This window comes from Vicugna pacos, chromosome 32, assembly GCF_048564905.1.
Source record: "Vicugna pacos chromosome 32, VicPac4, whole genome shotgun sequence".
NCBI classification, from domain to species: Eukaryota; Metazoa; Chordata; class Mammalia; order Artiodactyla; family Camelidae; genus Vicugna; species Vicugna pacos.
Genome location: NC_133018.1, coordinates 4,590,029 through 4,617,568, shown reverse-complemented (window position 1 = coordinate 4,617,568; position 27,540 = coordinate 4,590,029). Strand labels below are relative to the sequence as shown.

Genomic DNA, 27,540 nt, shown 5'->3' with positions numbered 1-27,540 from the left:
CTGTGAGCTGTGGACTTATTGTCTGTGTCAGGGGAGTAGAGGGATGGGTTGGGGACTAGTCACACCAGTCTGGCCTCTGGGAAGCACCTGTGCGTCCTCGGATATGTCACACTGAGGACAAAAGTCTTCAAACATCCATGGATAATTAGAAATGAAAAGCGTAGGCTGGAGGCCTCGCTTCATACACAACCCCACCCTAGGTGTGACCTGTCTGACAGGCAGACCCAGTCCTGAGAAGCGTTTGGAATTCTGACACTTGCAGGCTGCCACTGTGGAGCTTAGCCTGTGGCTGATCAGAGCCCTGAGGACAATCAGGTTGTTCAGTGTCAGCATCTCTCCCTGTGTTCCTCAACGAGGCAGGTAGGCCCCCAGCCAAGCCCTCTACCTGGAGCAGGGGCCATGCTGCGCCGTGAGGTCCCTCGGTAGCAGAGTGTGAGATAGAAGGTGGTGAGATGACAAACCTGACTCAGCCTCAGGCTCCCCAGCACCTCAGAGCTACAGGTCATCCCTCTGAGAGGAGCCCTTTTCTCCCTCTTAAACTTTGACCTAACAGTTACCAAGTGAAAGAGTGCCAGGGTATAGTAGGAAACGCAAAGGTAGGCAACTCCAGGAATTCACAAGCCCAGTAAGACAAGGAAACATGCACAGAAGAGGAATGGGACTGTACAAGCCTCCCCCTGCCAGTTGTCCAATCCTGTAACCATCAACTCGGGTCCAGCCCTGATTCGCACACCCACACACTGTTCCTCTCCCCTACCTGCTCTGTTCTAAAGCAAATTCTAGTCATATTTCATCTATTAAGTATTTCAATATGCATCTCAATAAGGATTTTAAAAAATATAACCAAAATGCTCTTATGTACCTTTAAAAATTAATAATTCCTTAATGTCATCATACACCCAATCATTGTTCAGATTTTCCTAGTTGTCTCATAATGTGTACAGTTTGTTTGAATTGAGATCCAAATCAGATCCATACATTGCTGGGATGTCTCTTAAGTCTGTTACATCCATAGGATCCTCTTCCATCTCCTTTCTTTCCTTTGCAGTTGATTTGTTAAGGAAACCATTTCATTTGTTCTACTGAGTTACCCACAGCTTCACTTTTGCTATTTGCATCACTATGATATTAAGAAACTCTTCTTATTTCCTGTAAATTGGTTGTTAAATCTAGAGGCTTAGCCAGATTCAGGCTTGATTTTTTTTTTTTTTGGTAAGACTAGGTCATAAGTGGTAGTATATGTTTCTTGCATCATATTAGGAGGCACCTAATGTCTGGTAGTCCCTCTTTGTGATATTAGCAGCCCTTACTGACCATTGTCTAGAACAGCACTGCCCAATGCAATTTTCTGCAGTTACGGAGATGTTCTCTATCTGCACTCTCCAACACAGTACCTGCTAGCCACATGCGGCTACCAAGCACAGGAAATGTGGCTAGTGGACTAAAGAACTGAATTTTTTGTTCTATCTCACTTTAATTTAAATAGCCACTTACAACTAGTGGCTGTCATATTGGACAGAGCAGATTTATTTACACAGTTTGCAAAAATGATACAATTGAAGATAACAATGTGTTAAGAGCTTAGAAACAAGAGGACTTCCGGCAGACTGGTACAACAAAATTACAGAGAACGTGGGAAGCAGGGGTGGGAGGGAGACAGCTGGTGGTGGTAGGAATGGCAGAGTGGTACAGGGGCAGAGTGTGTTTAAGGAAAAGCAGCGTCTTGGAGTGGAGAGAGTAGGGAGAGCAGGTGGTAGGGTGAGGTGTAGTCAGCTCATGACGGCCTGGTTCAGCTGTTGTTTTGTACAGGAGCTACTGGAGGTTTCTGAGCAGAGAGGTGACAGAAACATAATTTTGGAAGATTAATCAGTCCATTTTAGGTGGGACAATTCAGGGAGGGGAAAGATTAGAGGTCCAAGACTGGCTTGGTTTGAAGCACATGGAAGTGACGCTGGGAATGTCTGGCTGTGGACCAGTAGGTCAGTTCCCTCAGGATAGCAGAGCCTGAACCTAAGTGTGGTTGTCAGCGTCCAGGTTGTCATCTCTGTAGGCCCAGAGTTGATTGTGAGTCAGTCAGCAGGATCTGGCCTCAAAGACTGACCAAGCCATGGTTAGGTAATCAAACTGGACAAGTGACTAGGTGCCGGAAACCCAGGAGGCCTTCTCCCTGCTCAGGCCTTTTCTGCCCTCCAGAACTCCCCTTGGGTTCACAAGTGACTTTTGAATGTTCTCTGGGTCCACATTGAAAAGATGTCTCTGGGTTATGTCATGTCTACAGACTGCTGTTCTCTTCCTTTACATTTCAACCTACATGTCCGAGAGTTACCTGAACTTCTCTGGGAGGAACTTGGAGTTGTTTATCCCCTTACTCCCTGCTGGTGGTAGACCACAAGGCTGGAGGTGGGAAAGAAGTAGAATGAGAGTGAGGAGGGAGAAGAGACCTGGGTTCCTTGCTGTGGGGCAGGGGGAGAGGAAGGACTCCCAGGGGTCTTGGTTTCAAGGCTGCCAGTGCCTGTGTGTCTGGGAAAATACAGTGTAACCTCTTTCCATGTGCAGGGCAAGTTAAAGCCCCATCCCTTTCTGCTAGCCATGAGGTGGCCTGTCAGGAGAGCCCCCTGAATCTTCATACTGTAATGTAATACACAATCTTGTAGCTACTATAATCAGAGCAGAGATTTCTTCAGAAACTAAAGCCAACTGCTGAAGAGGGTTCCCAGGAATTAATGGAAGTCAGGCACATCGCCCCCACTGCCCCCTCAGCACTTTGCACTCTCAGGAGATCAGGAGCCACCTGCCATCATGCCCAGAGGAGAAAAATCTGACCTGCATCTGCTTTGCACTACACGGTCAGGGCAGGAAGAAAGAACTGTGATCACCTTTGCTTACTCCATTGTTGGGACTAGAGGCAGCTGGATTGAACTCTGTCCTTGGTGGATGTGTTGTGAACCATTTCCTTGGGCCGCATCCCTGTCCCTTCCTGGTCATTTGTACACTTTTCTCATGACCTAAATCTGATCTAAGGAAATGACAGTTGCCAAAGACCCAGCATGAGAGAATCAGATAGGAGGGGTCTCAGGGACCAGCTGATGTGGCTGACCTTCATCACACAGAGGACCCCAATCTCCTCCCAAACCCAGTGAGGGGAAGTGGTTCTCAAGGCACCTCATCCAGCAATCAGCTGCCAGAAGCCATCCTGCTATCTGTCCTAGGACCTGGTCTAATGCTCTCTTCTCTACAGAGAGGAGCCCCAAAGGCAAACCCAGTCCACCGATATATTTCCTTTGGCCCTTTTGGCATTTTTAGAATTTGAATGTTACCAACATTTTTAAAAGAGGGAAATTTCACCTGAATACTTGGACTTTGGCTTGTCTTTGAAAAATTGGAAGATCTGGTGTTCTGGATTCATTTACATACTTACTTGGCCTGCTAAGGCTGTGCCCCTGAGTGTCAGCTTGTTCACAGTCGCACAGACAAGTGGCTTCTCTGAGCTGGAAGCTCTTAAGAAAAGCTCTCCCTCAACCCCAACAAAGCTATCTGTGTGGTAAACCTGGTTTCTCCATATTCTTGATTCCAAATACTCAACTGGAAAGAGCTTTCAACAGGTGGTTAAGAGTCTGCGTTCCCATCCCAGCTCAGCTCCTAATGAGCTAAGCCATTTTGAGGTAGTTGAGCTTGTCGGCTCTGGTTCTCAGCTGTCCCCATTTGTAAAATGAGCAGAGGGTCCAATATGTGGCGATCTCTGGCCTGCGCAGAGTCACTCTCACCAGCTCGGGCACCCACAGAGGGCGCCGCTCGCGCTATGGGGGTTCCAGGGCCGCCGCAGAGCCAGAGCCAGGGGTGGGGCCTTCTCGGGGGCGGGGCCTGGCGGCGGCTGGGGCGGAGCTTCGGCGGGCGGGCCCCGGTGCCAGGTGCGGTTTGGTCCTCCCCGGGCGCCGTAGGCGGCGCATCCTAGTCGCCCCCGGGGCTGAAGATCTCCCGCGCCTGAGGCGGCGGCGGGAGCTGAGCGGAGCTGTCGTGGCTCCCGCCTCCTCCTCCCCATTTCCGCGCCCCCGGGACCATGGCCGCGCAGGCGGGTAAGGAAGGGCCGCCCCGCCCTGTCCCGCCGTTATCTGGAAAGCCCGGGCCCAGGGCGCCTTAGGGAAGCCGACTACCTCTCGGGGGTTTCGGGCTGAGTGGACCCCTGTGGGGCCCGGCTCCTTGGAGAATCTGGGGAGTGAGCACACCGCTCCCCGAAGACTCGGAGGCTGTAGGGGGCGGCGGTAGAAGGCTCGCGGAGAGGGCGGGCGCATTCGGGTTGGGCGGCTTCCCGCGAGTTGAGGTCCCTGAGAAGAACGGATAATGGGGGGCGTTTATTTTGTTTTATTTATTTATTTATTTTGGTGGACCTGACGAGCGCAGGTCCTCAAATTAAAACTTTTTCTAAGGAAGCTGAGGAACCCAGGTTCCCTAGGAGTGAGGGTTTTGGGAAGTACGAGGAGTACAGGATCCTCAGAGTTGGCGGCAGCTCTGAGGGGACGGAGTTACCCCGGGTTCTGGGTTTTCTGTGGAAAATGGAGGAGAGTGTGACTTTACCCACGGGATCCAGGGCCCCTGGCGGGTATTTGGTGCCTATGGTCTCCTGGGACTTGGGTTCTTCGCAGGAAATAGGGCAGTGCGGGCTCTCGGGGTTGAGGACATGATTGGGGGTAGGAAGAGAGCGGAGCCTTCTTCCTGGGGAAGGTAGGCCCCCGGGGGACTCTGAGCCGTCGCATGGCCTCTCTGAGACAAGAGAGGAATGTGGCCAAACACTTTCTGAAGGAAGAGTGTCTAAGGGTGAAGGGTAGCTTCAGGGTTAGGTTGGCTGGGCCTGCGATCCCCACCGGTCACCTCACACCACCTGGCAGCTTCCTGCTCTCCTCGCCTGTTCCCCCAGCACCAGGGACTTTCTGTTGCCTGTGTCTCCCAGCCACCTGTGTGAGTGGCCTAGCCTCTAGGTCGACCAGGGTCAGCGTCCAGAAGCTTTCTAGAGCTGCTAGGAGGGAATAGTGGAGGAGGGAGGCTGTCCTGGATATCTGCCCCCGCTTCCTGGCTTTCAGCCTCTGGACACTCACTTCCTCCATCCTGAATACAAGGACCAGGCCACCAGTGGGTCACTTCCTCACCGTGGGAGCATGGGATTTTCTCCGCATTCTTGATTATAGTCTCCTGGAGAGAGAGGGCTAGGGGTAGAAATGCTCCCTGTCCTTTCCTCTTTTACTTTTTTTTTTTTTTTTTTTTTTAGCTTCCAGGGTTCTTTAGTTCAGATGAGTTCCTGTGACATTTTTTGGCCTCTGGGTAACATATGTTCACTGTCTTCAACCTTGATTGTCAGAAATTTGTGAAAGATCTTAGAGTGCAATAGTGTTTATTAGATTTTTCTCTGAGTGAACCAGAAAGTTTGTACATCCTTCCATAAGAATATTTGTTGAATGCTTCTGTGCCATGCACTTAGCCAAGTACTGAGGAGTATAGTGATGAACAAAATGGACACAGTCGTTGCCTTTGTGGTGCTTACAGTCCTAGAGATGGACATTAAATAATTGAGGTAACAATTGAGAGAAATGCCATAATAACTGAGATGAGCAATTAAGGTAAGTGCTCTATGAGTGGTTAGGGAATACCTTCCTGTAAAAAGTAAGTTTTTGCTGACCCCTGAGGATGAGTAGAAGCTAGTGCAGTTAGGAAAGGGCAAAGAACTTTCCAGGCAGAGGGAACAGCATAAAAAGGCCCTGAGGTAGGAGGGCATATGATGCCTTTGCAGAGCTGAGCGAAGGCCAATAGGCGTTTTTTTAATGGGATGAGGAGACTTCGGTTCCAAAATTACTTGTCCAGGGTTCCATAGCCAAATAAATGGTGGTAGTCAGAGTTCATATTTTCCAGCTTCAGTTTTGGTGGTTCATCTTCTCTGTATCGCAAACACCAGGATGAAGTTTCCCGTGGAGTCAGAGAAGGAAGTGGGACTTAAAAGTTTTTACTTGTTCTGTCTGAGCTCTGTTCCAAGACAACTAGATTCCTGCATAACAGGAGAATCAACAACAAAGAAATCAAATATTTACTGAGTATCTGTGATGTCTCAGGCACTGGGCTAGGCCAAGCATTACCTCTTAACAAATTTTAACAGATGAAAGCAGGGAGAGGGTTGAGATGATGTAATGCTCCTAACTTTAAATGTAAAGAAACTGAGGCCCTGGGAGGAAAATGGATTTGTCTAGGGTCACTCAACTGGTGGTAGATCCAGGACTAACCTAGGACTTCTCCAGTGCTTTATCCAATATTCCCAGGGTCTTTGAGACATACAGAGCCTGGCACACAGTAAGCCCTTAATAAATATTTGTGGAATTGTATAATACGTGGTTTGTGCCTTCGAGAAGTTCACTAGTTAGAGTCACTGAGAAAAATGGACAAATGAAGGCAAGCGATTTTAAGGCTTGTAGGGGTAACATTATGGAATTTCAGAGATGAGGGAAAACTTCATACATTCATCCCACAAATACATATTGAGTTCCTACTGTGTGCCAAGCACTTCTAGGCTCTGGGGGATACGGGAGGGAGCAAAATAGACCAAATACCTTCCCTCCTGGAGTGTATGATCTGGTAGTGAGAGATAGATAGTAAGTAAATATATGAATATTCTACATCAGGAATAAAGGCTCTGAAGAGAAATGAAGTATGATAAGGGCATAGGAGCAGCAGGAGGTCAGGGAAAGCTCTCTGGTTAATGACATCTGAACAGAGAAATGAAGCAGGGTAGTGAGCCATTTGCACATCTGAGGGAAGAACATTCTTGACAGGGAGTAAAAGAATGAGCAAGGAGGAGGATATAGCTCAAATGGAGATCCTGGGTTCACTCCCCTAATCACCGCCCCCTAAAGGAAGAAAGAAAAGAAAGAAGAAAGGAAGAAAGAAAGGAAAGAAAGATTGAGCAAAGGCCCTGAACCAGGAGTGTGCTTGGCATGTTTGAAGAACAGCAAGGTGTCCACGGTAGCTACCAGATTTGGTCAGGGAATGCTTCTTGAAGGAGGTAAAATTTGAGAAGTCTTAGGTAGGTTTAAAAAAGGGGGGAGGTAGTGGCAGGATGATATCCTGGTAAGGAAGAAACTGGGAGTAGGATTGCAAAGGCAGGGAAGTTCAAGGTCTTCACAAGGGATGTTGAATTGATATGTGTGGTGGAGGCAAGGATTTGGAGGTGTGAGAGTTGTAGGAAGTAGAAGATAAGTCTGAGAGGCTGGGTGAAGCCAGACTGCGGAGGGTTTAATGCCAGGCTTGTAGAATTTTCTGGTCTGCAGTAGAGACCATAGGTTTAGAGGTGGGAAGAGTCCTGAAGTGGGCATTATTTTTTTTTTTTTGTAGACTGTCAGTCTGGCATTGGTGGACAGGGTGGATTGGACAAGGGTGGGGAAGAGCACCAGTTGAGAGGTGGGTACAGTGGGCCCTGAGCTGAGGTTGTTAGTGATAGGAATGGAGGAGGAGGCACCAATCAAAAGAAATGCCTCATGTCATGAGCAGGGCAGGATGACTTGAATGACTGAATATGGGATGAAGGGAGCAAGGTAGGGTCCAAGAAGGCCACAAGGCTTTAAAAGCTAAATAGAAACCCATTGTGTTCAAGAAGCAGTGTTAGGCTTTCCACATTCCTGGTGGGTGTCTGCATCTTTGGGAGGCTGGGCTGATTTCCAGTCCAGGGCTGGCTTCCGATCAATGCCAACTTGGGGATAGGGGCTCGGTCTCAGGCATGCTAGGAAGGGGTGGGGCCCACCCCCTAGATGTCACTTCGGCATCTCATAAGAATGGATGTGGAGCTGTAGCCGTCTCTTATAAGTCTATATTCTCTCCCACTCTTTACTTTTCTTTATACAGGAGCAAGAATTAGACTCTTATCTATTAATTCACATCCAACAGTAGCTAAAACATGAAACTGTTGCCTGGTTCTATTGAAGTATACCTTGAGCATCCACCCTGGGATTCTATTTTGTCAGATCTTTCTGCTTGTAGTTTATTTTCCCAGGAAAGAAAGTCTAAAATGTAGTTAAAGACATAGACTTTGGAGTTAGCAGACCTGTGGTCTGATACCAGCTCTAACTCTCATTAGTTGAGATATCAGTTTCCTTTTCAGTAAAATGAGAACAATAATAGTACTTCAGTACTAGTCCTTATTTCTTGGAAGCTTCATATTCAATTAGTTCATGCTTGCGTAATGCTTAGGACACTGCTGGGTCATAATTAGGACTCAAAGTAGTTTTTCCCTGCCATTTACAACAGGTAGAAAACTGCCATCTGAGAATGTGTGGATTGGTTAACCAGTCCTCCAATAAAGAGATTCTTTACAGGCCTTCCCCTCAATAAGAAAATGCCTACTTATTCACAGCTAAGTCAACTTGTGGTTGGAAGTGAGAGCCTGAGTGCCCGAAAGCCACAAGAACCATCTGTCTTAGTTTCTCTACCACGTGTCTTGTTACTCTACCAAGTTTCCCTGCCCCCAGCACCTGGTTTGTCCTTCTCTGCCGCGTCTGATTTTTCTGTGTATCCTTGTCACCCCATGAGTACTCACCAAGGGCCCCAGAAGTACGTGGCCTTGTCTTGCACACGGACACATAGAAAACATTTGCTCAATTTGTTTTGAAACACTTCTTTCAAATTTTAGACGTTAGTGTATTTAGTGCAACCTTTCACCCTGCCAACCCCTTAGATACATGTGAAAGAAGGAAGAAAAGCTACTTACAATTCAGTTGCCAACTAAGTGCCAGGCACTGTGGGAGGCATTTTCACATATAGTATGTTTTTTCTCTTAATCCTTCTGGTAATGCTGTAAGGCAGGTGGTATTATCCTCTTTTTAAAGATTAAGAGACAAGGAAGGTGAAATAGTTGAAGGGGATTAAGAGGCACAAACCTCCAGTTATAAAGTAAGTAAGCCACAGGGATATAATATAGCATACCAGGAATATGGTCAATAACATTGTAATAACTTTGTATGGGAACAGGTGGCTACTAGTCTTACCGGAATCAATTCATAGTGTATGCAAACATCAAATCGCTCTGTAGTGCACCTGAAACTAACAAAATATACATCAACTGTATTTCAATTTTTAAAGTTTAAAAAACAGACTTAGAGAGGTTAAATAATTTGCACAAGGACACAGAGCCAGGTTTCAAACCCGGGTCTAACTCTGGTTCTTCTGCTTGACCTTACACATTTTTCCTAATAAACAAAAGGGCGGAAGAGAGCAATGGCAGGAATGAAATGTGCTGAGATGCCTGTGGCTGTGCCTTAACCTGAAAAATGAGAAGCCCCTGGTTTGGTGTCACAGACTCTTGAGCTAGAAGGAATAATTTGATCCCTCTTTTTATGAAGGAAGGATCTAAGGTCCAGAGAAGTCCCAAGGCTCCTTTAGAAATCATGTAATCTTTCTTTCTGAGACACTCCCTTTGGTAATATTTGATAAGCTAGCGAGGAGGAAAACCCTTTGGGATACAGGGGAGAGTATCCGGAGGAACATTAATCATTATTGTTAGCCTTGTTGGTAGTCACTTCATTAAAATCTGATCTTTTCTCTCTTGGTTGTTCCCTACCAGTTGCTGCCCTGCCCCTCTGCTTCCTCTTTTTCCTGGAACAAGTGGGATTTATATACCTGACCTGCCAGTTCCTAGGGGGCCCAGCAGTTACCATACTTGTTGTTTTGTGCTGCACTAAATTGGTTGGGTTTTGTTCCTGGTTTTCATTGTCTAGTGGAACATGAGAAGCAACCAGAGATTCTTCTCAAATGAAAGGATAGGGCCTATGCATGTTGGCTCAGGCCAGGCTTTATGGTCTCATGAGCTCTCAGTGCTTGGGGATTTCTCACCACTTTGAAGTCAGAAAAGGACTAGTTTGCAGAAACTCAGCTCTTAGACCAAGATTAAGGTGAACATTAGTGTCTTGTGGGAAATACACTGGCTCTGAGCTGGGGTACCAGGCTGAGCCCTTCTGTTGAATACCTGTGTAGTCTTGAGCAAGTCTCAACTTGTCTGAGGCCGTCTAGGGTCATGAAAATACAGCAAGTCTGGTAGTCTCAGAACTTGGGTTTGAGCCCCTCCTGGACCAGCTTTCTGGTGGTTAGACAACTCGGTTCTCTTTCTTTAAGTCCATTTTTCTTTCAGGGAAATGAAAGGGTTGGATTCGAGTAGGTGACTTCTAAAGGCCCTTCCAGCGTTATTAACCTGCCACCAGCGGTGCCTGTCCCAGCGGATTCAAGGATTGTTTGAGGGTCACATAGCTGATTATTACGTTGGCAGAGAGAAGGGTATATAAGCTGAATATATTTTATACCAGTATTTGAAAAAGATCCTAAAGGTGAAAACATTTGTAACGAGCCATTTGTTAACAATTCTCACCTTGTTTGCATGTGCACTTACCATTTCTTTAAAACAACAAATCCCAATAATAACCATGAAGGCATGGTTTTCCGATTATTAAACACCTAACAAGGGCTCCACATTGTTTGAAACTGCTGGGGACATTTACTCAGTTAAGTTCCCTTTCTGGACTCTGACAATCAATAGCTACTGTTGATAACTCTGCAAACAGGAGAGGTAAACAATAGAGGGAGAGTGAACAGCCTGGTACGATGCAGTATTTTCTTAGAGGAAGAATTTCCCAGACTGACTGGACTCTAGATTGATCTTCCATTGGACCTCAAAGAAATCTCCAAGACTTTATATTATTATGTTTTGCTTATGTTTCCTAGAATGAAGGTTGCATGAGGGTTAAGATCATTGACTTTAAGGGCTGTAAGGGAGCTGAAGAGGCCACGAGTATTCTTTGGAGGAGAGTCTGGGCTTGGGAGCCTGAAGGCTCTGGGTGAACAGTCTTGCTCAGGTACAACGTGATAAACTGTGCGTCTACATGTGACTTTATTTGGGGGAGCCAGAAAACATTCCAGATGAATCATCGCTGCTGCCGTTGGAGCTTATCTTTGGAAATTACCTTTGTAGCTGGTAGTTGTTGGATCCAGTTTTCCAGTTGGATTTGTCACACAAAGGAGTGTCTATTCTGCGCCAGGCTTTATGCTAGGCCCTGGAGATTTGAGGATGATCGAGATGGAGTCTTTGCCCCTTGTGGAGGGAGCAGTGTTGCAGAGAGAGAGGGACTGAAGGAGACAAACATAATAAGCTGTAATTACAGAACAAATGATTTAAAACAGGTAATAGAATGAAACAAACATGCCTGCCTCTGGAGGACCATCAAGGAACGATGGAAGTTTGATTAGGGGAGGAAATAAAGTATCCTAAACACACAGAGTATTTGAGGTGTGAATGTTAGGATGCAAGAACATGAATATGTGTGGCAGGAATAGAAAATAGATCAAGATGTGACCAGTGCATCTCTTTGTAAGGGATGATGAAAGATAAAGGTTCTTTGGGGCCACCTTGTAGAGGGATGTTCGTTCCTTCAGTTAATGTTTACTGAGGGACTGTACTAGGCCAGGGACTGGTCTTGGTTCCCCTAGTTCTTTGGAGCTGACAATAGCCAGCTTAAATGATGTGTGAGGGGTTTGTGTTCCTGCCTCAGGACCTTTTTGCACATGTTCCCCCCCATTCCCAATCTCCAGTTTACCCTTTTCTCCTTTTTGCCTACTTAATTTCTATTCAGCCTTTAGAGCTCAGCTTGGAAGTTACTTCCTTAAGGAATATGTTCTTGTTTGCCCTACCCCACCCCATTTACTTAGTTATGAACTTGATGTTTCCTTCATACCACTTGCCTCAATTATAATTAAAATGATTGTGTTACTGTTTAATATCTGCTCTGTGTTTAATCTCCCTCTTGTTTGCTGCTCTTTCCCGAGCATAGTGTTAGACACATAGTTGGCGATAAATATTTTCTGGAAGATTGACTGAAGCGTGTCCATTGAATTTAGCAATAAGCCGTCATTGTTGACCTTGGTGAGACAGTTTCAGAGAAATGGTAGGGGTGGAAGTCAGATTGCAATGGATTATGCAGTAAATAGGAAGTGAGGAAATGAGGGCGGTGATGTGTAGACAACTTTTTAATATGTGTAACTGTGCAGTGGGGAAGCGAGTGTAGTGGCCACAGGAGAAAATGGGGCCCAGAGTTCTTTTAATGGGAAAGACTTGAATTTATTAAATGACAATTGGAAGGAGTCAGTGGAGAAGGTAGTGGTGGTGGAGATAATGGCGAGGTGGGACAGGGCGGGACAGGAGAGCCATGTCCGGCAGTTGAGTTCTGTAGACACTGGGGTATCTGAGTGAGCCAGCCAAGACCGTGCAGGATGCCAGGAAAAGACACCAAAGACCGGAACTCAGGCTGTGCTGAAGGACAGGGAAGGACTGGAGAGACATTTGGAAGGTGGAGCCAGAGGGGTGTGAGAAGAGGGAGTAAGGGTCTTGATTTTTGTGCCCCTCGTACCTGGCGCAGAGCGGATGTTAAGTGTTGAATGGCTTTATGTTTCTTAAGACTGGAGAGCAAGGCAGGCCCTGGAGACATGGTGTGGCCATGACAAGTTATCTCGACTGTCCTCACAGTGGAAATCCTGGTTCTTTTTGAATTTTGGAAACGGCCAGAAGTCACTCAGAGCCAAGAAGTTGAATTGTTGAGTAACTGGGTGGTCAGGTCAGAGATTGTTCCTTTTGGGTTAAAAAGTAAAAACAAGAAACAAGGTGTGGCTTAAAATAATGAGAATTGCTGGGGGTGGGGCACAGTGATCTAAAAGCCTTTCCGTGTAAGAGTTCCCAGAATGTTTTACAGTGGTACCTCAGAAGCTTCACAGATTTGGATGTCTGTTCATTAAAAACCCTCTCATTAGTTCTGTCTCGCCCACTGTCCACAACCCAATTTGAGTGAATCTTTCAGACTTTCTGCCTTGGAGTTAGTGAGGTTGATGGTGCACTGTCTGACCACTATCGCCTCCAAACCCAAAAGGCTCCAAAAAGTCTAAGAAGTTTAGATCCAGGGGGTGATGAGCATGTACGGGAGGGGGCGGGTGGGTCGTGGTTTTCTTCTGCCAGCTTGTCTAACCCTCCTCCAGGGCATGAGGAGAGCTGTCTGTGCCCTGGCTGCCCCAGAATGCCGCCAAGCAGTCTTGAAGTGCCCGGAGCCGCGCATTGTCTATTCATGGCCCCTGTGCCTGTGAAACAGGGTCCGGTGACTGTCACTGCGCCTGTGGCAGTCTGGAGTTACCAGGAGAGAACAAAGCTGCATACACGAGGCGCACAAGAGAGTCTTGTAACAACCATGTCCCACTTTCTAGGGCTGAGTCAGGTAGCACAGCTTGATCTCAGCTGTCTTTATTTCAAGAAGTTGGCATCTGAGCCACACCCAGGGGTATTGTGTTCTGTCCCTTTTGGAGGGACACAGGCCGACCCTGTGCTGCTGCCCATGCTAATCTCTCAGTCTACACAGTACTTCCCCATCCTCCTTCAGCCTTTGGTAAACGTTCCCCATCTTTCAAGGCTCAGCTGCCCTTATAGACACTTTGCTGGCTCCCCCAAGTGGAATGAGCAGGACCTAACGCAGGAGATTGGAACAAGCATGGACTTTAGAACAAGCCAGGCCTGGGTTGGGGTGCTGGCCCTGCCCCTTGGCCTGTCACGCCCGCCCCAAGTTTCAGTTCTCTCGTTCGTTAAATAAGAATAATAATACCTGTCTCACCCGATAGTTTTGAGAATTAAATGAGATTAGGTCTGTGAAAGCACCTAGCACAGTTCTCGGCATGTAGGAGGCATTCGTTAAATGTTTGTTCTTTCCCTTCCACGCTCACAACTTCTTTCTTTGAACTAAAATTGCACTTTGCTTTTGCCTCTGAAATAATATCTCGGTGAAAAATTATAATGTGGAAGAATGTTTCTTTGCGAGTAGATTTTGCTCCTCGAGGAGCAGGGATAATTTATCCAACGGCCTCCAATGCAGAGCTTGGACCCATGGGTGGAACAAGAGGACCCATGATGTTGGTTGAATGCACGAGCTCCTAGATGGAAAGTCTGCACAGCCAGGACATTGGGGGAACAGGAAAAGGCAGCAGCACACGTAACCCAGAGAGGAGACGTTTCTGAGTCTGGGTCCTGGTTGGGGATGGTTGTAGGAAAGGCTGCCCTGAAAAAACAGACCTTGTTCATTTTGTCTACTCAGAACTATAAGCAAAGGCTGAAGGAAAAGGCAGGTTTTGTTCCAGTAGAAAAAGGAACCGCCAGACCGTTTTTTAAAAATTGGAATGAGACTTTTGAGACCATGAGTTCCTTGTCCCGGGGGAGAGGAGCAGGATGGATGAGAGCTCACCGGGATCCTGTGCCCCCAGGAGGGAGTCCTGCACCTCACAGAGCATCGCCCAGCCCCTTCAGGATGAGGGTCTATGACTCTGTCTTATTCTACCCAGTAGGAACCCTGTCCCTGTGCCGCCTGCTACCTCAGCCTCTGAACCCCTTGGTTTTGTGTGCAGGTGAAGATGCCTGGAGGTGTCGGGGCTGTGGAGACCATGTCGCTCCAAACCAGAGGTTGTACAGGACTGTCAACGAAGCCTGGCACAGCTCTTGCTTCCGGTAAGTGAATCCACGCTCCTGTCTTTGCCAGGGCGCTAGGAGCCAGGCACTATTCATTTTCTAGAAAATACAAAACAAGCTTCTGACTTGAGAGTTTCCATTTCAAGGTAGGGGAGTGGGTGGGGGGTGGGTCAGGGGGCAAAGAGGGATGTGCCGAGGAGGAGGACATGAGCAAACATCAGGTGTGGCCCCCAACCCGACACCAGGTGAGAGTGGAGTAGCCACATGTGGACCCGGTGCAGCTAGAGGTGGGGGGGTGGGGGGAGCCCTTTCCAAGGTGTCCCAGCACCCCTACTTCATAGGTGAGGAGACTGAGGCTGAGAAAGAGTGACTTTCCCACGCCTGCACTACTGGTTTGCAAGGGCCTCAAGGGTTGTTTTCAGTGCAGTTGGCAGAGCCAGCTCTTCTTCACCACACAATGCCTTCCTAGTTTCCTGCTTTTTGTTACAAACTTTGTTATAGCTCTTAGATTATTGTTTGGAGGCAGCTCGGTTTCTTGACAGAAACACAGTCTCTTAAGTGAGATTTTTTCCTGCTGTCTGAGGCTCAGTTTCCTCGTTAGGAAAATACGAATGTTAATCATCTCTCTCACGGACTTGTTGAGACTGAATGAACTCACACATGCCAAGGGTCCAGCACATGGTTGGCACCCACTGACTGGTTGGAATCCTGGAGAGTGGGAGCTTGTCTTTGTATCCTCCAGAGCGTAAAACAGTGCCTGGCCCACAGTCATTCCTCCTCGGAGGCTGGGTGGGCATTTGTGGCCCCCGTAGTCTGAAGTGGTGGGGCTGTGCTCACGATCTGAGAATGAGAGAGACTGTGGACAGGCACCATGTGCTGTAAATTCCAGCTCCCACACACAGCTCATGCTGCAAAGCATCCCCTGTGCTGATATCAAGTAATTTAATTGACCTTTAAGCACTTGCCTCCACCCATGGAACTACGTAGGGGGATGGCCTGGAGAGCTCGTAGTGGGATGGCCTGGAGAGCTCTGGCCTCTGAAAGTGTTGGAGAAGAAGCAGCGTTTTTCTGCCCCTTCAGCTCTAATTCAGAGCTCTCCAATCTTCTCTGTGGATCTGACTGCCTTGGTTCCTCCTCCATTTACCCTCAGGGAAGTTGATTCTACTTTTACTTTTGCCTTTTAGTAAGATAGGAGCAGAGTGTCAGCGCTGCAGGGGCCTTTGGCCAGCACTTTCATTTTACAGCTGAGGCAAACGAGCATCATCAGAACCCAGTGAGTTCCCAGGCTGGGGCTCACCTTGGCATCCAGTCCATATGGTCATATTTGTTCCTACTGTTTTCCTATTTGAATGAATATCTTCTACCCAAAATTGTCAGGGGAGAGTATAGCTCAAGTGGTAGAGCGCATGCTTAGCATTCATGAGGTACTGGGTTCAATCCCTGGTACCTCCTCTATAAATAAACAAACAAACAAACAAACCTAATTCCCCCCCCCAAAATCCTCTATCCGGGTAGAACAAGCTAATGTTTGGGAATTTCTGGATTCTCCTAGAACTATAAGAGCACCTGCTATATGATATGACCCCTTCATATCAGAGATGCAAGGCCTGAAACCAAAAAGACAGAAAGTTACACAGATAGACCAGACCACGGATGACAAGAGCTGGCCCTAGACCTGAAGTCTTGGGTCATTAGTAGATCTGGTGAGATGCTAGCTTGTTAGAGAGCACTATGTGTGTGTGTGTGTGTGTGTGTGTGTGAGAGACAGACAGACAGAAAGAGGGAGAGAGACAGCCAGACAGATGCCTACACACACACGTGCATGCTCATAAAGAAGTAAGGCACATTATCCTGGTGGAAAATGGTGCAGACTATAGAAGGGACTGTCTGGTTTCAGATCTTGTCTTCGCAGTTTATTAACTGGCCTTAGGTGACTTCCCTGAACTCCAGGCACCTCATCTGTAAAATGCGGGTAAGAATAGTACTCATCTTACAAGGTTTTGGGGAGAATTAAATGCGATAACCTATATAAAGTCCCCAGCATAGCTCTCGACACGTAGAAAACCCTTAATAATCAGTAGTTGTCACTTTATATTATATTGTGATTGTGTGTCTATATACGCCTACATGCATACTTTATTTCTCATACCACACTCATTGGTCATCTGATGTGGAGCCTCAGGGATTAAGGTTAACCTTGAACTACCCTGGCACAGTGAAAGATTATGCCTGGGGAGAGTAGAGCATCTGGGTTCAGTCTCCAACTTACAGCTTTGCCTCAAGGGCAGAGTCTTTTCTGATCCAGCTCTGTTGAAGGGGCGCCTGAGCATGCAGACTGGATAGCGTGGAGCCCTCAGACAGAGCCTGGTGATTTGCCGTGGGGAGACTGGCAGCTTTGGAGCCAATTTGACTTTTGCCCAAATTATTGGAAGATCTTCAGGGCTGAGAAGGACTGTATTTGTCTGACCCCAGAAGCGACCTGTGTTATGAAGAGCACAAGGCACCAGCCTGAATGGTCTCTTAAGGTCTCTTCTGCCCCTGCTCATCTGTGATTCCCTGAGGAATTCGGAGTGTCTGAGTGCAGGACCCTCCCGCCATGCTCCCCAAAGAAATTCATTCTTCCTGACTCCCTTCCAACTTTGCTCTGACCCAGCTGGGCTACAATTACAATAAAGGAAATGACTTTCTTCCCCCTTCCCCTGTACCTTTGTTTTCCTAGTCTCAGGGTGGGGCTGGATATTGAATGGAGAAATTGCTAGGGTTTGGCCCAAACTCCTCCCCTCGCCTCCTCCCTACACTGGCCCATCCCCTGTCTGCAGCCACGTCCGTAATCCTGCCTCTTCATCCAGATTCTCAGGTGCCCAGGACAATGAGAAGCCACTTAAGGCTGGGACCAGGGACTGTACAGTGGAGGCCAGCTGAAGAACCTCCTGGAAGTAGCCCCGTCTGTAATTGTGCCAGTGTAGTTGGGCGCCTGGCCAGGATCCCTCTGATCTCTGGACGCTTGGCTGACCAGCCCTCCCGCTTTCTCTCAGCCTTCGCAACCAGCTTGTTTGCACTTGAAGCACCTCTGGCCTTCCTTTTCCTTGTTCAGTTCCGTTGGTTCTAGAGCTGGGGCCGTTCTCTCTGAAGCTGTCTGGAACCTGCTCCCTCTCGTTGGGGGAGGCCAGGAAAGCAGCGGGATCACACGATGTTTGCAGCTGAGGTTAAATTGTGGAGCTGTGAATGACGACCTGATCTCTTGCATGTTGGCAAACCAGGGAACCTGGACAAGTTTTCTGACGATTGTCCTTTCACCCTTGTCATAGGTGTTTGGCCGAGAAGGAGGGATCGTAGGGGGAGGGAAAAGCTGCCTCTGTTAGTCCTTATGGCCCCTACCTGGGACTCTGTTGCTTAACCTGGTTCCTGACAACATTGTCAGAGGGAAAACACCACCGTGTGTAAGCCCCCCGGGAACTGTTCTGGGCCTTTCTCAGAATCATGAAAGCAGGCTGTTTGAGCTTTCTCTTTTGAGAAGTGATTTCTAATGGCAGTGCTCTGGAAAAGGGATGATGCAGATAGAAAGCTGTTGTTATTTCATCACCATTTCCTCTAAATTTGTGACTCTAAGAAAGGCCTGAGAAGAAACCACACGTCGTGACCAGACTGTGGTGTAATGGGCTGCCTGACGACGCAGGATTTTCTGTGATGCTGAAAGTCGTGCTCATTTTCTCACCCACACCCCCATCCAAACAAGCACCGCAGAGTGAGAGTTACAGTAATAGCACCCTTTGTTGAGCGTTTACTCCACGCCAGAGACTGTCCTAAGCATTTCACATACATTATCTCATTTAATTCTTACAACAACCTAATAACTGTGGTACTAGTCCTACCTATTTTATGAGTAGGGACATGGAGGTTGCTTGCTCACAGTCTCAGAGCTAGTAAGTAGGCATAGCTGGGATTTGAACCCAGGCGTTCTGACTCCTCGCTTACCAGAGTCTTGCATTCCTGACCGGGGCAGTCATTTCACCTCCCGAAGGCTTGTTTCCTCCTCTGTAACTTCAGGGTAACAAGCACCACACACACTGGTGGTGTCAGATAACATTGAAGGGCAATGGTTCAAAGGCTTCAGGAACTTTCAAGTGTCAGTAAAAATGCTGCCAGATTTCTGGGGCTCCGGCTCCTGGCGTGGGCGTTGGTGGAGCAGCCCTGCCATCTGCTGTTGCACTACAAGTGCTGCTGTGCGTTTACTGACCTGAGTCTTTGATTCTCATCTGCTTGTTTGTCTAGTTTATCTCTAAGGAAACAGCCAGCCAGCGGGTCACTGAGGCTGGCTGGTGGGCAGGGTGCTAGGGCCTGGCTGACAGAGAAGGGGAAGGACAAACACCTGGGTCTTCCTCTGCCCCCACAAGGGACTCCAGCATGAACACAGAGTGGGACTCCTAGTTTGCAACAGCATGTGACCTTCAACGTGCCTTAATCCTGCTCTGTTCTTTGGGAAGAGAAAACTAAGACGCCATAGAAACCCCACATTGGCTGTCTGGGCCAGAGATGGAGGGATGGAGGGGGGTAGGGGTGGGGCTAGGGTGAAGGGCTGATGTTTATTAAACATTGTATTGGGAGTTTCACTTAGATTATCTGATTCAACCCTCACAGTAACCCTGCAACCTCATTTGATACTAAAACAGAAAAGCCCAGAAAGGTAGAGTAACTTGCCCAGGGTCACACAGAGCTAACATGTGAATTCAGGTCTCCCTGGCTCCAAAGAGTGATCTTCTTTCCACTGTGACTCCCACGAAAGAACAAGACTCGGAGTCAAAAGACCTGGAGTTAAGTCTTAGCTGAGCCAGGCCAGCTGTGTAACTGTGGGCAAATTCCTTAGTTACTCTGAGCTTCATTTTCTTACATCTGAGATGCAGTGAAAGTAATCCACCTGATGAAGTAGCTGTGAGAATCACAAGGATCACGGAGGGGATGGAGAAGAGCGTTCTCTGCACATCCTAGGGTGGTGTAACGTAAAGCAGCATGTGGCAGCGTTGTGCTCCTTAATTAGCCGTTCACGTTTCATTTTGAGCGTCATCTACAGTATTAAAGCACCCAGTTAACTGCTGATGGGGACATAGATTGGACAAACTGGCCTGACCTCCCAGCTGGCTCCCTCAGACAGGTCATAAGTTGGAGCATTCCTGATAGTGGGCTCTAGTCTGGCTTCCATTCTGTCTCTCCCCTGGAACATCCCCTCAGTAGGGTTCCAGAGGACAGCCTCACTGTTCCACCCACTGGCCTCTCTTCATCTTGCAAGGCCTCCAAGGCTTCACTGGAGGTCATAAAGTGAATCAGAGTTTGCAGTCAGGCTGCTTGAGTTTCCATCCCCACTTCTCTTGAGTCACTAGCTTATCCTTTCTTTGACCAGTTTCCTGATCTACAAAAGGGTGAAATGGTTCCCACCTCAAAAGGTTGTTGTGCAGACTAAATTTGATCATGTATTCAAAGCCCTTACTTAGCACAGTGCCTGGCCGTAATTAAGTTTCAATAGATGCTAGCGTTTATAATTAGTGTCTTTGTCACTCTTTAAATGTTCCCTTCCCTTGGCTTCCCTGACATGCCACACTCCCGCTCGTGTCCTCCCCTTCTCCGGTCATTCCAATTTGCTTATCCCCTCTGTCCAGCTCTGAAATGTTGCCATCCCCCCAGGCGCGTTCGCCAATTTCTCCCTCTGCAGGGGTGAGAGTCTCACCCTCGCCTGGGGCTCCCATCTCCTCTGCACACTGATGACCACATACTCCACATACTGATGGAATCAATATCTCCAGTGCAAACCTTTCCCCTGAGTTCTCCACTAGCTCACCTGCTGTCAACCTCACATGTCCACTTGGATGTCTTGCAGGCATCCCAGACCCAGCTGGACTTTCCAAAACTGGCTCCTCTTACACTGTAACCTGTCCTGTTGAGTGGCACCAGCATCCACCCACTGCCCAAGCCAGAACCAGGTGTCCTTCCCAGTACTCCTCTCGTATCCTCCAGATCTAGTTTGTCAGTTTTCTCTCCAGGTTATATTTTGAATCCATTTCTCCACCCTGCTCCAGGTTACCGTCCTCTCTCACCTGGATGACCACAGTAGCCTTCTAACTGTCCTTAATCACTCTGCACCCCCAGTCCATCCTCCACAAAGCAGCCAAAATCAGTGATTTTTTTTTTTAAGTCTGACCACATCACACTCTCATCTCTCGGTCCTTATATAGTTGCATGATTTTCCAGCATTTTTAGATAAAGGCCAAAGCCCTAAGTGTGGCCTGTAGAGCCCCCCGTGGTCCGGCCTCTCCCCATAGCCTCCTGTTCTCCCTACTTCAGCCTCACCATTCTTCTTTACAGGTCCAAAACGTGCCCTTCTTCCTTCTGACCGGGCCTTTGCTCCTGCTGCTCCCTACACCCGGAAAGCCCTCTCACCTTCTTTTGGCCTAATTAACACCTGCTCACTCTTCGTATGTACCTGGATGAGAAATGGATGTCTCAGGGAAGTAGATAACAAAACGGGTCATGGCCCCTGTTTTATGCTTTCACAGATCTTCCCTTTGAAGCTTTTTTTGTGGGTTTAATTTTACATGTATTCATCTGATCATCTCCCTAACGACATCCTGAGACCTCTAATGTGTCAGCATAACTTGGTCAGGGACCACGGGGCTCTTTGCCCCTCACATGTCACCACTGGGCACATGTTGGCATAGGAGGGATACTTGTCGAATGAATCGCTGGGGTGGCCAAGAGATGTGATGTAAGCGTGGCCTTTCCCTGCCCTTCCCCTTCCCCACATCCTTCCCTCAGCAGCCACTGTGGCTGCAGTTACTGTAATCAGCAGGGAGGAATTGGTTCCAGACATTAGGTTGTTTGGGAAAATTGCCTGCAAGTCTCGAGGTGGGCAGTTAAAGATTTGTCTTCTGTCCCCGAAGAAGCCAGAGAGGCTGACCCAGGAGTCCTCCTGCCCAGCAGCAGGTCTTGAGCTGTCCTTCTCTGCAGGCACAGTCTAGATGGGAGCAAGCCCTGGAGAGAAAACCAGTGAGTTCAGCTGCTCCAGCCCAAACTAGTTATGACTGCCCTGAAATCTGACAAATCCCAATTCTAATCGTAAGTTTTAAAATTTTTGTTGTTTTTTTTTTTAATTTTTAGAAATCTTTAAAGGGTGGCATTAGCTAAAGATGCCCATGAAGTATAAAGTGGAAAAAAAATTTGTCTTTTACTTGTGGGTGATTTATGGCAGCTACTGGGTGGATAGGTTAGCAGTTCTTAAAAATGAAATTTGTCCTTTGGGAGTTAAACTAGTTGGATCCATGTGTAATGAGAGCCGTCTTGTGTGGTAGTTAAGAAAGGCTTGAGAACCAGATTTCTTTGGTTCAAATACTGGTGCTGCCATTTATTTGCTGTGCACTGTAGGCAAGTTACTTACCCTTTCTGTACTTCATTTCCTCACCTATAAAATGGAAAAAGTGACCTACTGCCTGCTGCCTAGTGTTATGGTGAGGGGTGGATGAGTGAAGTCGTGTGTAACCCAGAGTAAGCACCCATGGCTGTTAGCCGTTTGTTACTGGCTACTAGGGAGCCAAACGTCTCCCAGGGCTGAATTGGTGATTGTTACGTATCTAAAGGAGTCATGATTTTTTTCTTCTAATTAAAAATTAGTTTAAAAACCAGTAGAATAATGAGTGGCCAGCAGTGAAAAGTCAGTGAGGCAAAACTAGAAGTATGTCCGCACAGAGATACTGATTCTGGATGTGGTCACCAGAAGGGTGTTCTTTGTTGCAAGTGGGGCTAGTTTGGCTGGCTCATTACTGCCAGAGTGAAGTTTCTCTCCGTGGCTGCTCATTTCCCTTTATTGTAAGTCGGTGCTCACAGTGCAACCTAATTCGGCTGCCTGGGATTCTTGATTAACAGGAAGGGGCTGGAGGGAGTACATGTGTAGGGAATGTGGGGGTTCTGATTTCAAGTGTTAGTTTGTCAGTGGACAGTAGGTTGATAAGTGGTTAGGATACACCCATCCTAGAATGTCTACACCTCTCTGGGTACTGCAAAGTCCTGTTTCTGGGCCTAAAAGGCCAAAAATGAGGCCTAGATTAGGATCATTTGTCAAGGTGACACTAGCCTTGGAGAGTGTCTGGGTGTTCAGCCAGCCAGCCTTCCTCTGACCCCAACCCTTCAGCATTGGCCTCCTGGTGTGGAATTTTTTGCTACCCTAACTCCCTTTTACAGAGGAAGAAATTGAAGCCCAGAGAAGTTTAACAGCAGGCTCAGATCACACAGCAAGTTTTGTTGTTGGCCAGGTCAAATTTTCAGGCCTTCTCTGCCAGGCATTGCCCGGAGATTTGTTCAGTATCCAAAGCATTTTTTCCTGGTGCAGCCAGGAGATGAGAATCTGTGTAAACACAGCATTTGACCCTGAATGTTAGACATTTAATTTTGTAATATTAATATCAGAGAGCAACAGGGGTTACAACCCCATCCTTATGTACTTACAGCCCATACAGCAAATCTCAGCTGTTAAAATGACCACCTCGGGAGAGGTGTGGCCTGAGGATGGGGCCGTGGTCTGCTGTTAATGCACATGGGTCAGCCAGCAGACTTCGTGTGGATGGACACGTAGCCAGGTGCAGACTCGAGAGGTGAATGCCCCCCACGGAGAAAAACCTGCAAAGGGCCAGCGCTGTCTTTGCTGTTTCAGGCTCTGTGTTCTCTTCATTGGGAGCCTCTGCGTGTTAAATACTCTGATCACTGCTCACTGCCTGGGGTTGACCTGGCTCGAGGTCAGCCGTGCTCCCTTCTGCCATCCCAGCCTCTTCCCTGCTCACTCCTCACATGTGCCTGCCGCTGCAGCTTTCGGACCTTACTCTGTTACGCCTCAGTGCTTTTGCACATGTTATTCCTTCAGCTGGAGTGCCTCTTGTCTGCCTGGCGATCAGCCCGTTAGGTTCAGGCGAGACAGCCAGGCCTCTGGAGGAGCCTCCCCAAGTGCACCCTCACTCCTTCCCCACCGATCAGAGGAGACTTTTTCTCTCGCTTTGTCATTCTCCTCGTATAACCTCAGTCACGGCCATCGTCATCCCTCTTAGAGTATGAAATTCTCTGTCTGGATCCACATCTTGTTCTCCTTTGTGTCCCAGAGCTTGGCTGAGTGCTGAGAATGCGGTGGGCACTCAGTGCTTGTTGTACAAAGTATGTTTTTGTCAAATGACCACCTCTCTCTTTAGACACTTGCATAAAGCCCTTCCAGTGCAATCACCACTGTCTCTTTGCTCTACAGTTTTCTCCCAGGCAAGAGCTTTTCTTTCGAAGAGGGGGCATGGAATAAGACCTCTGTCTGTGTCATTTCAGAGTCTGAAACCAGCAACACTGCGGCCTCAAGGGATGGCATGCCTTCTGCACTGCCCAGCCCACTGTGCTGATTTCCTTGTAGTTTTCCTCCAAGGCCTGAAATCCCTCTTCCCTTGGGTAGCACTGGAGGGGCTGCTAATAAACTCTGTTTCTCCACACTCCTCTCCATCACCAGGAAAAACCTCTGAGTGTCTCAAGCCGGATTTGAATTAGGGGGTTTTATTCTACATGTCAGTCACCTGGTCCTGCCTCCCTGGGGCTGCCCAGTCACAATTCTGCTTAGATCCTAGGGTGCCCCACTCCGCTCCCATCAGTAGCACCGACTCTTAGCGCAGCACCAGCTCTTTCTGAAGTTAGCTCATGTCAGCCCTTGTGTTTTGTTTTGTTAACCTGTTTCAGTTCCAAAGGTGGCCTTTTCATGAGATGACCCTATATTCTGGAGCCATCTTTTCCCACTGTACTTGAACACCACTACTGTGGGTTTCAGATGAGTAGGAACAGCTCCAGGAAGGTGGAAGTCTCCAGCGAGCCAAGGCTTTACAGTTGTCAACCACCAAATATTTATTTATTGAGCTACATCCAGAATAGGAAGATGAACAATCTGTCTTGCAACCATTTCCTCATTTGTAGCCAAGGGGAGGCTAGTGATCTACCTGCCTGCCTCTCGGGTCAGTGTGAGGATGGAGTGGAAATCAAGTGGAAGACACACAGGAAAGAGGAAAGCAGTGGTTTCCGTCTTCGGTCTGCAGCAGAAATACTGGAGCTTATTTAAAATGCAGTTCTCCTGCTCAATCTTGGCAACTGTTGTTATGTTGGCCTGGGGTAATGCCAGGAATCTTCATTTTCAGCAAGCTGCCCAAGGGTATCTGATGCTGCTGTCCCTTTGACCACACTTTTGAAATGCCACTGTAAGTCCAGTATAGAATGGTTATTTGAGGCTATTTTAATGTCTTGGACTTGGAATCCAAAGTTTTGGGTTAAATCCCAGCTCTGCTGGTTCCTAGACCTGTGACCTTGGACGGCCTTCTCTTTGAGCTTCAGTTCCTCATACGTAAAAAGGAGGTGATACCCCGACCTCACAGTGTTACGCCAATAAAAGGAAAGCGTACGTGAGCAAGCCCACCTCGGTGCAGAGGTCCTAGAACTCTGTCAGTGTTTTACAGAGTGGGAGCCAAGGGTCCACAACTTCTGGAATGTGGTGTCATGTTGACAGACACCGGGCAGAAGACAGTTCTTAGCCTCCAGCTTAATCAGGTATCATGGAAATCTGGATAAAACCCTAGAGATTTAGTCCAGTCCCTTGTTTTATGGCTCATGAACTTGAAACTCGGAATGGGGGGGGAAAGCTCAAGATGTGTGGGGATACCCAGTCACATGAAATGTGTTTAGATTTTCAGACTGGAAAAATTATTTCCCAAAATACTGAAGAAAGACAGAGGGGAACCTATCAGCGCAGCAATAGAACCACTGTTAATAACTTTTGAGAAACCATGGAGACTGGTGTGATACCCCTAAGTATAATTATTTGTTCCACACCTGCTGTGTACCAGATGCTAAGGATCTAGTAGTGAGAGGAAAGTAGAGATGGCTAACCGGCCCGGTTTTCAAAAAGGAGGGAAAAGAGATGCTGAAACAGTAAACTCATAATCCTTTTGACTTGACTCTGTCACAGAATTCCGATGGAATTTTGTGGACAAATTCCGATGGGACTCTGGAATTTTGCAGGTGATAGGCTAGGGGGACTGTGAGCACTTAAGAAGAGGAGCTGATCCAGCAGTTGTGAATTAGTCATGACTCCTCAGACCTGGCTTCATGTTTTCACTGGGTTGCTATCGAGAGACAGGCATCTGATAAACTCTTTCATGTTGTCCTGACAATAAGACTGTGGGCAGGAAATGTAGAGAAATCAGATGCAGGAGTTCCGTGTACCCAGCACTTTGGGGCCCTGTGCGGGAGGGCCAGGTTCCTCAACACCTCGCTCTGGCTTCTGTTGAGGAAAGGGCTTGGGACTTGAGGTCAGCAAACCGGGCTTTTAATCTCAATCCTGCCCCTCCCAGCAGTAACCTCAGCTGGGTTGCCTGACCTCTCTGGGCTTCCCTTGCCCTGTCTGTGCGTACATACCCCTTGCCAGGTTGTTGTAGGGACTAAATGAGATGATGAGAATAAAAGTCCTTTGTAAACTGAAAGTCTCTTGTGGACGTTAGTTATCATCCCTTTTCTAGAAGTTGTTCCTAACAGAGTTCCTGAATCCTATGCTTATTTACTGGGCATCTGCAGGCGCCAGGTGTGGGCCAGGTGTGGGCGCCTGTATTTGACCTGGAGGTGGACAGATGCGGGCTCCAAGCCCTTCCTGTGTGAGATGTGCTTAGGGACACGTCAGGGGAACCCCTTCCAGAGGAGACTGAGTGCTCCATTGGAGGTGGGCCTGGAAAAAGTAGGAGACGGAGGGGGCTGCAGAAGGAGCTAAGGGAGCAGAGGCTTGGGGACTGCCCAAGGGGAGAGCCTGCATGGCCTTTCTGGGAAGTGGAGCAGGACAGGAGGCGGCCAGCTTCCCTAGGAGGGAAGCCAAGAGACTGCCCCAGGGTCCTGAGTGCAGGGCATCCAGGCAGGCAGGCTTTGCCTTTGGACAGGAGCACCAGCAAAAACGTGTGAGGAGGTATTTGCTCTAAACCATAGGACTTCTTTTTGTTGTTGTTCATTTATCATTTGAAAAAACAGCACTTCAGTGTAAGAAAAAATGTAAACAGTATCAAAAAGGTAGAAAAAGAATAGTGTGTCATCCCTGCTTCTTGTCTCTGCTACCCTAAAGAGAAACTGATCCGTGTGGTGGAGTTGGCCAGATGGTCTCCAAGGATTGTGTGCATTGATTTTTGAAACAGTGGGATTATGCCACACAGTCTCTCTGATGCCTGGATTTCACATAACCCCTTACCCAGGACAATTTCTGTTTTGGGACCTAAAGTCTACCTCATTTTTTGTTGTTGTTGTTGTTGTGGGGGAAGGTAATTAAGTGTATGTATTGTATGTATGTTAATGGAGGTGCTGGAGATTGAACCCAGGACCTTGTGCATGCTAGGCATGTGCTCTACCTCTGACCTATACCCTCCCCCTACCTCATTATTTTTAACAGCTGCATAGTATTGTGTTGCATGGCTGTGGGATTGTAGTTAGCCCACCCCTACTGATGGACACATGGATTGTTCCTCATCTTTTAGTACTAAACCATGCTGGACACACATCTTGGCACATTTGTAGGAATATTTCTCTGGGCAAAATTTCTGGCAGTAGAATTGCTGGGACTCTCATTTTTGAAAGCCGACTGCTGCTGTAGTGTGGAAAGTGAGCCTGAAGTGAGGGGGAGCAGAGGCAGTAAAAACAGCCAGCAAACGGGGTGACACTGCTCACTTTCCAAGGTTCAGAAGCCGCAGTCCTCGAGCTCCCCGTCCCTGGTGGGAGTCCTCCCGGCCAATAGAGGGCCCCACACAGACACAGTTCCTTGGGCTTCAGGTTATCTGACCAGAGCCTCCTTCTGAGAAGAGGTTGGGGTGATTCATGCATTCACCACTGCCCCCCAGAGCGCTCACTTGGGGCCGCCGGTCTTCTCCAGCCTCTCACAGCCACCTTGAAGCCCTGAGTCTCAGTTGGTTCTGAGGAGTCGGTTTGCTGGGCTCTCCGCCAGGTTTCTAACTTGT

At 47.9% G+C, this 27,540-nt stretch overlaps 1 protein-coding gene across 1 annotated transcript in view; it reads left to right on the top strand.

The window, feature by feature from the left end:
• The first annotated feature begins 3,919 nt into the window (after positions 1 to 3,919).
• LIMK2 (LIM domain kinase 2) overlaps positions 3,920 to 27,540 on the top strand; it is a 51,975-nt gene continuing 28,354 nt past the window's right edge. The window contains exons 1-2 of the mRNA XM_006218036.4: positions 3,920 to 4,073; positions 14,446 to 14,545. Coding sequence (XP_006218098.1) covers positions 4,058 to 4,073; positions 14,446 to 14,545 — 116 coding nt within the window. The 5' untranslated portion in view covers positions 3,920 to 4,057. The remainder of the gene's footprint in view (positions 4,074 to 14,445; positions 14,546 to 27,540) is intronic.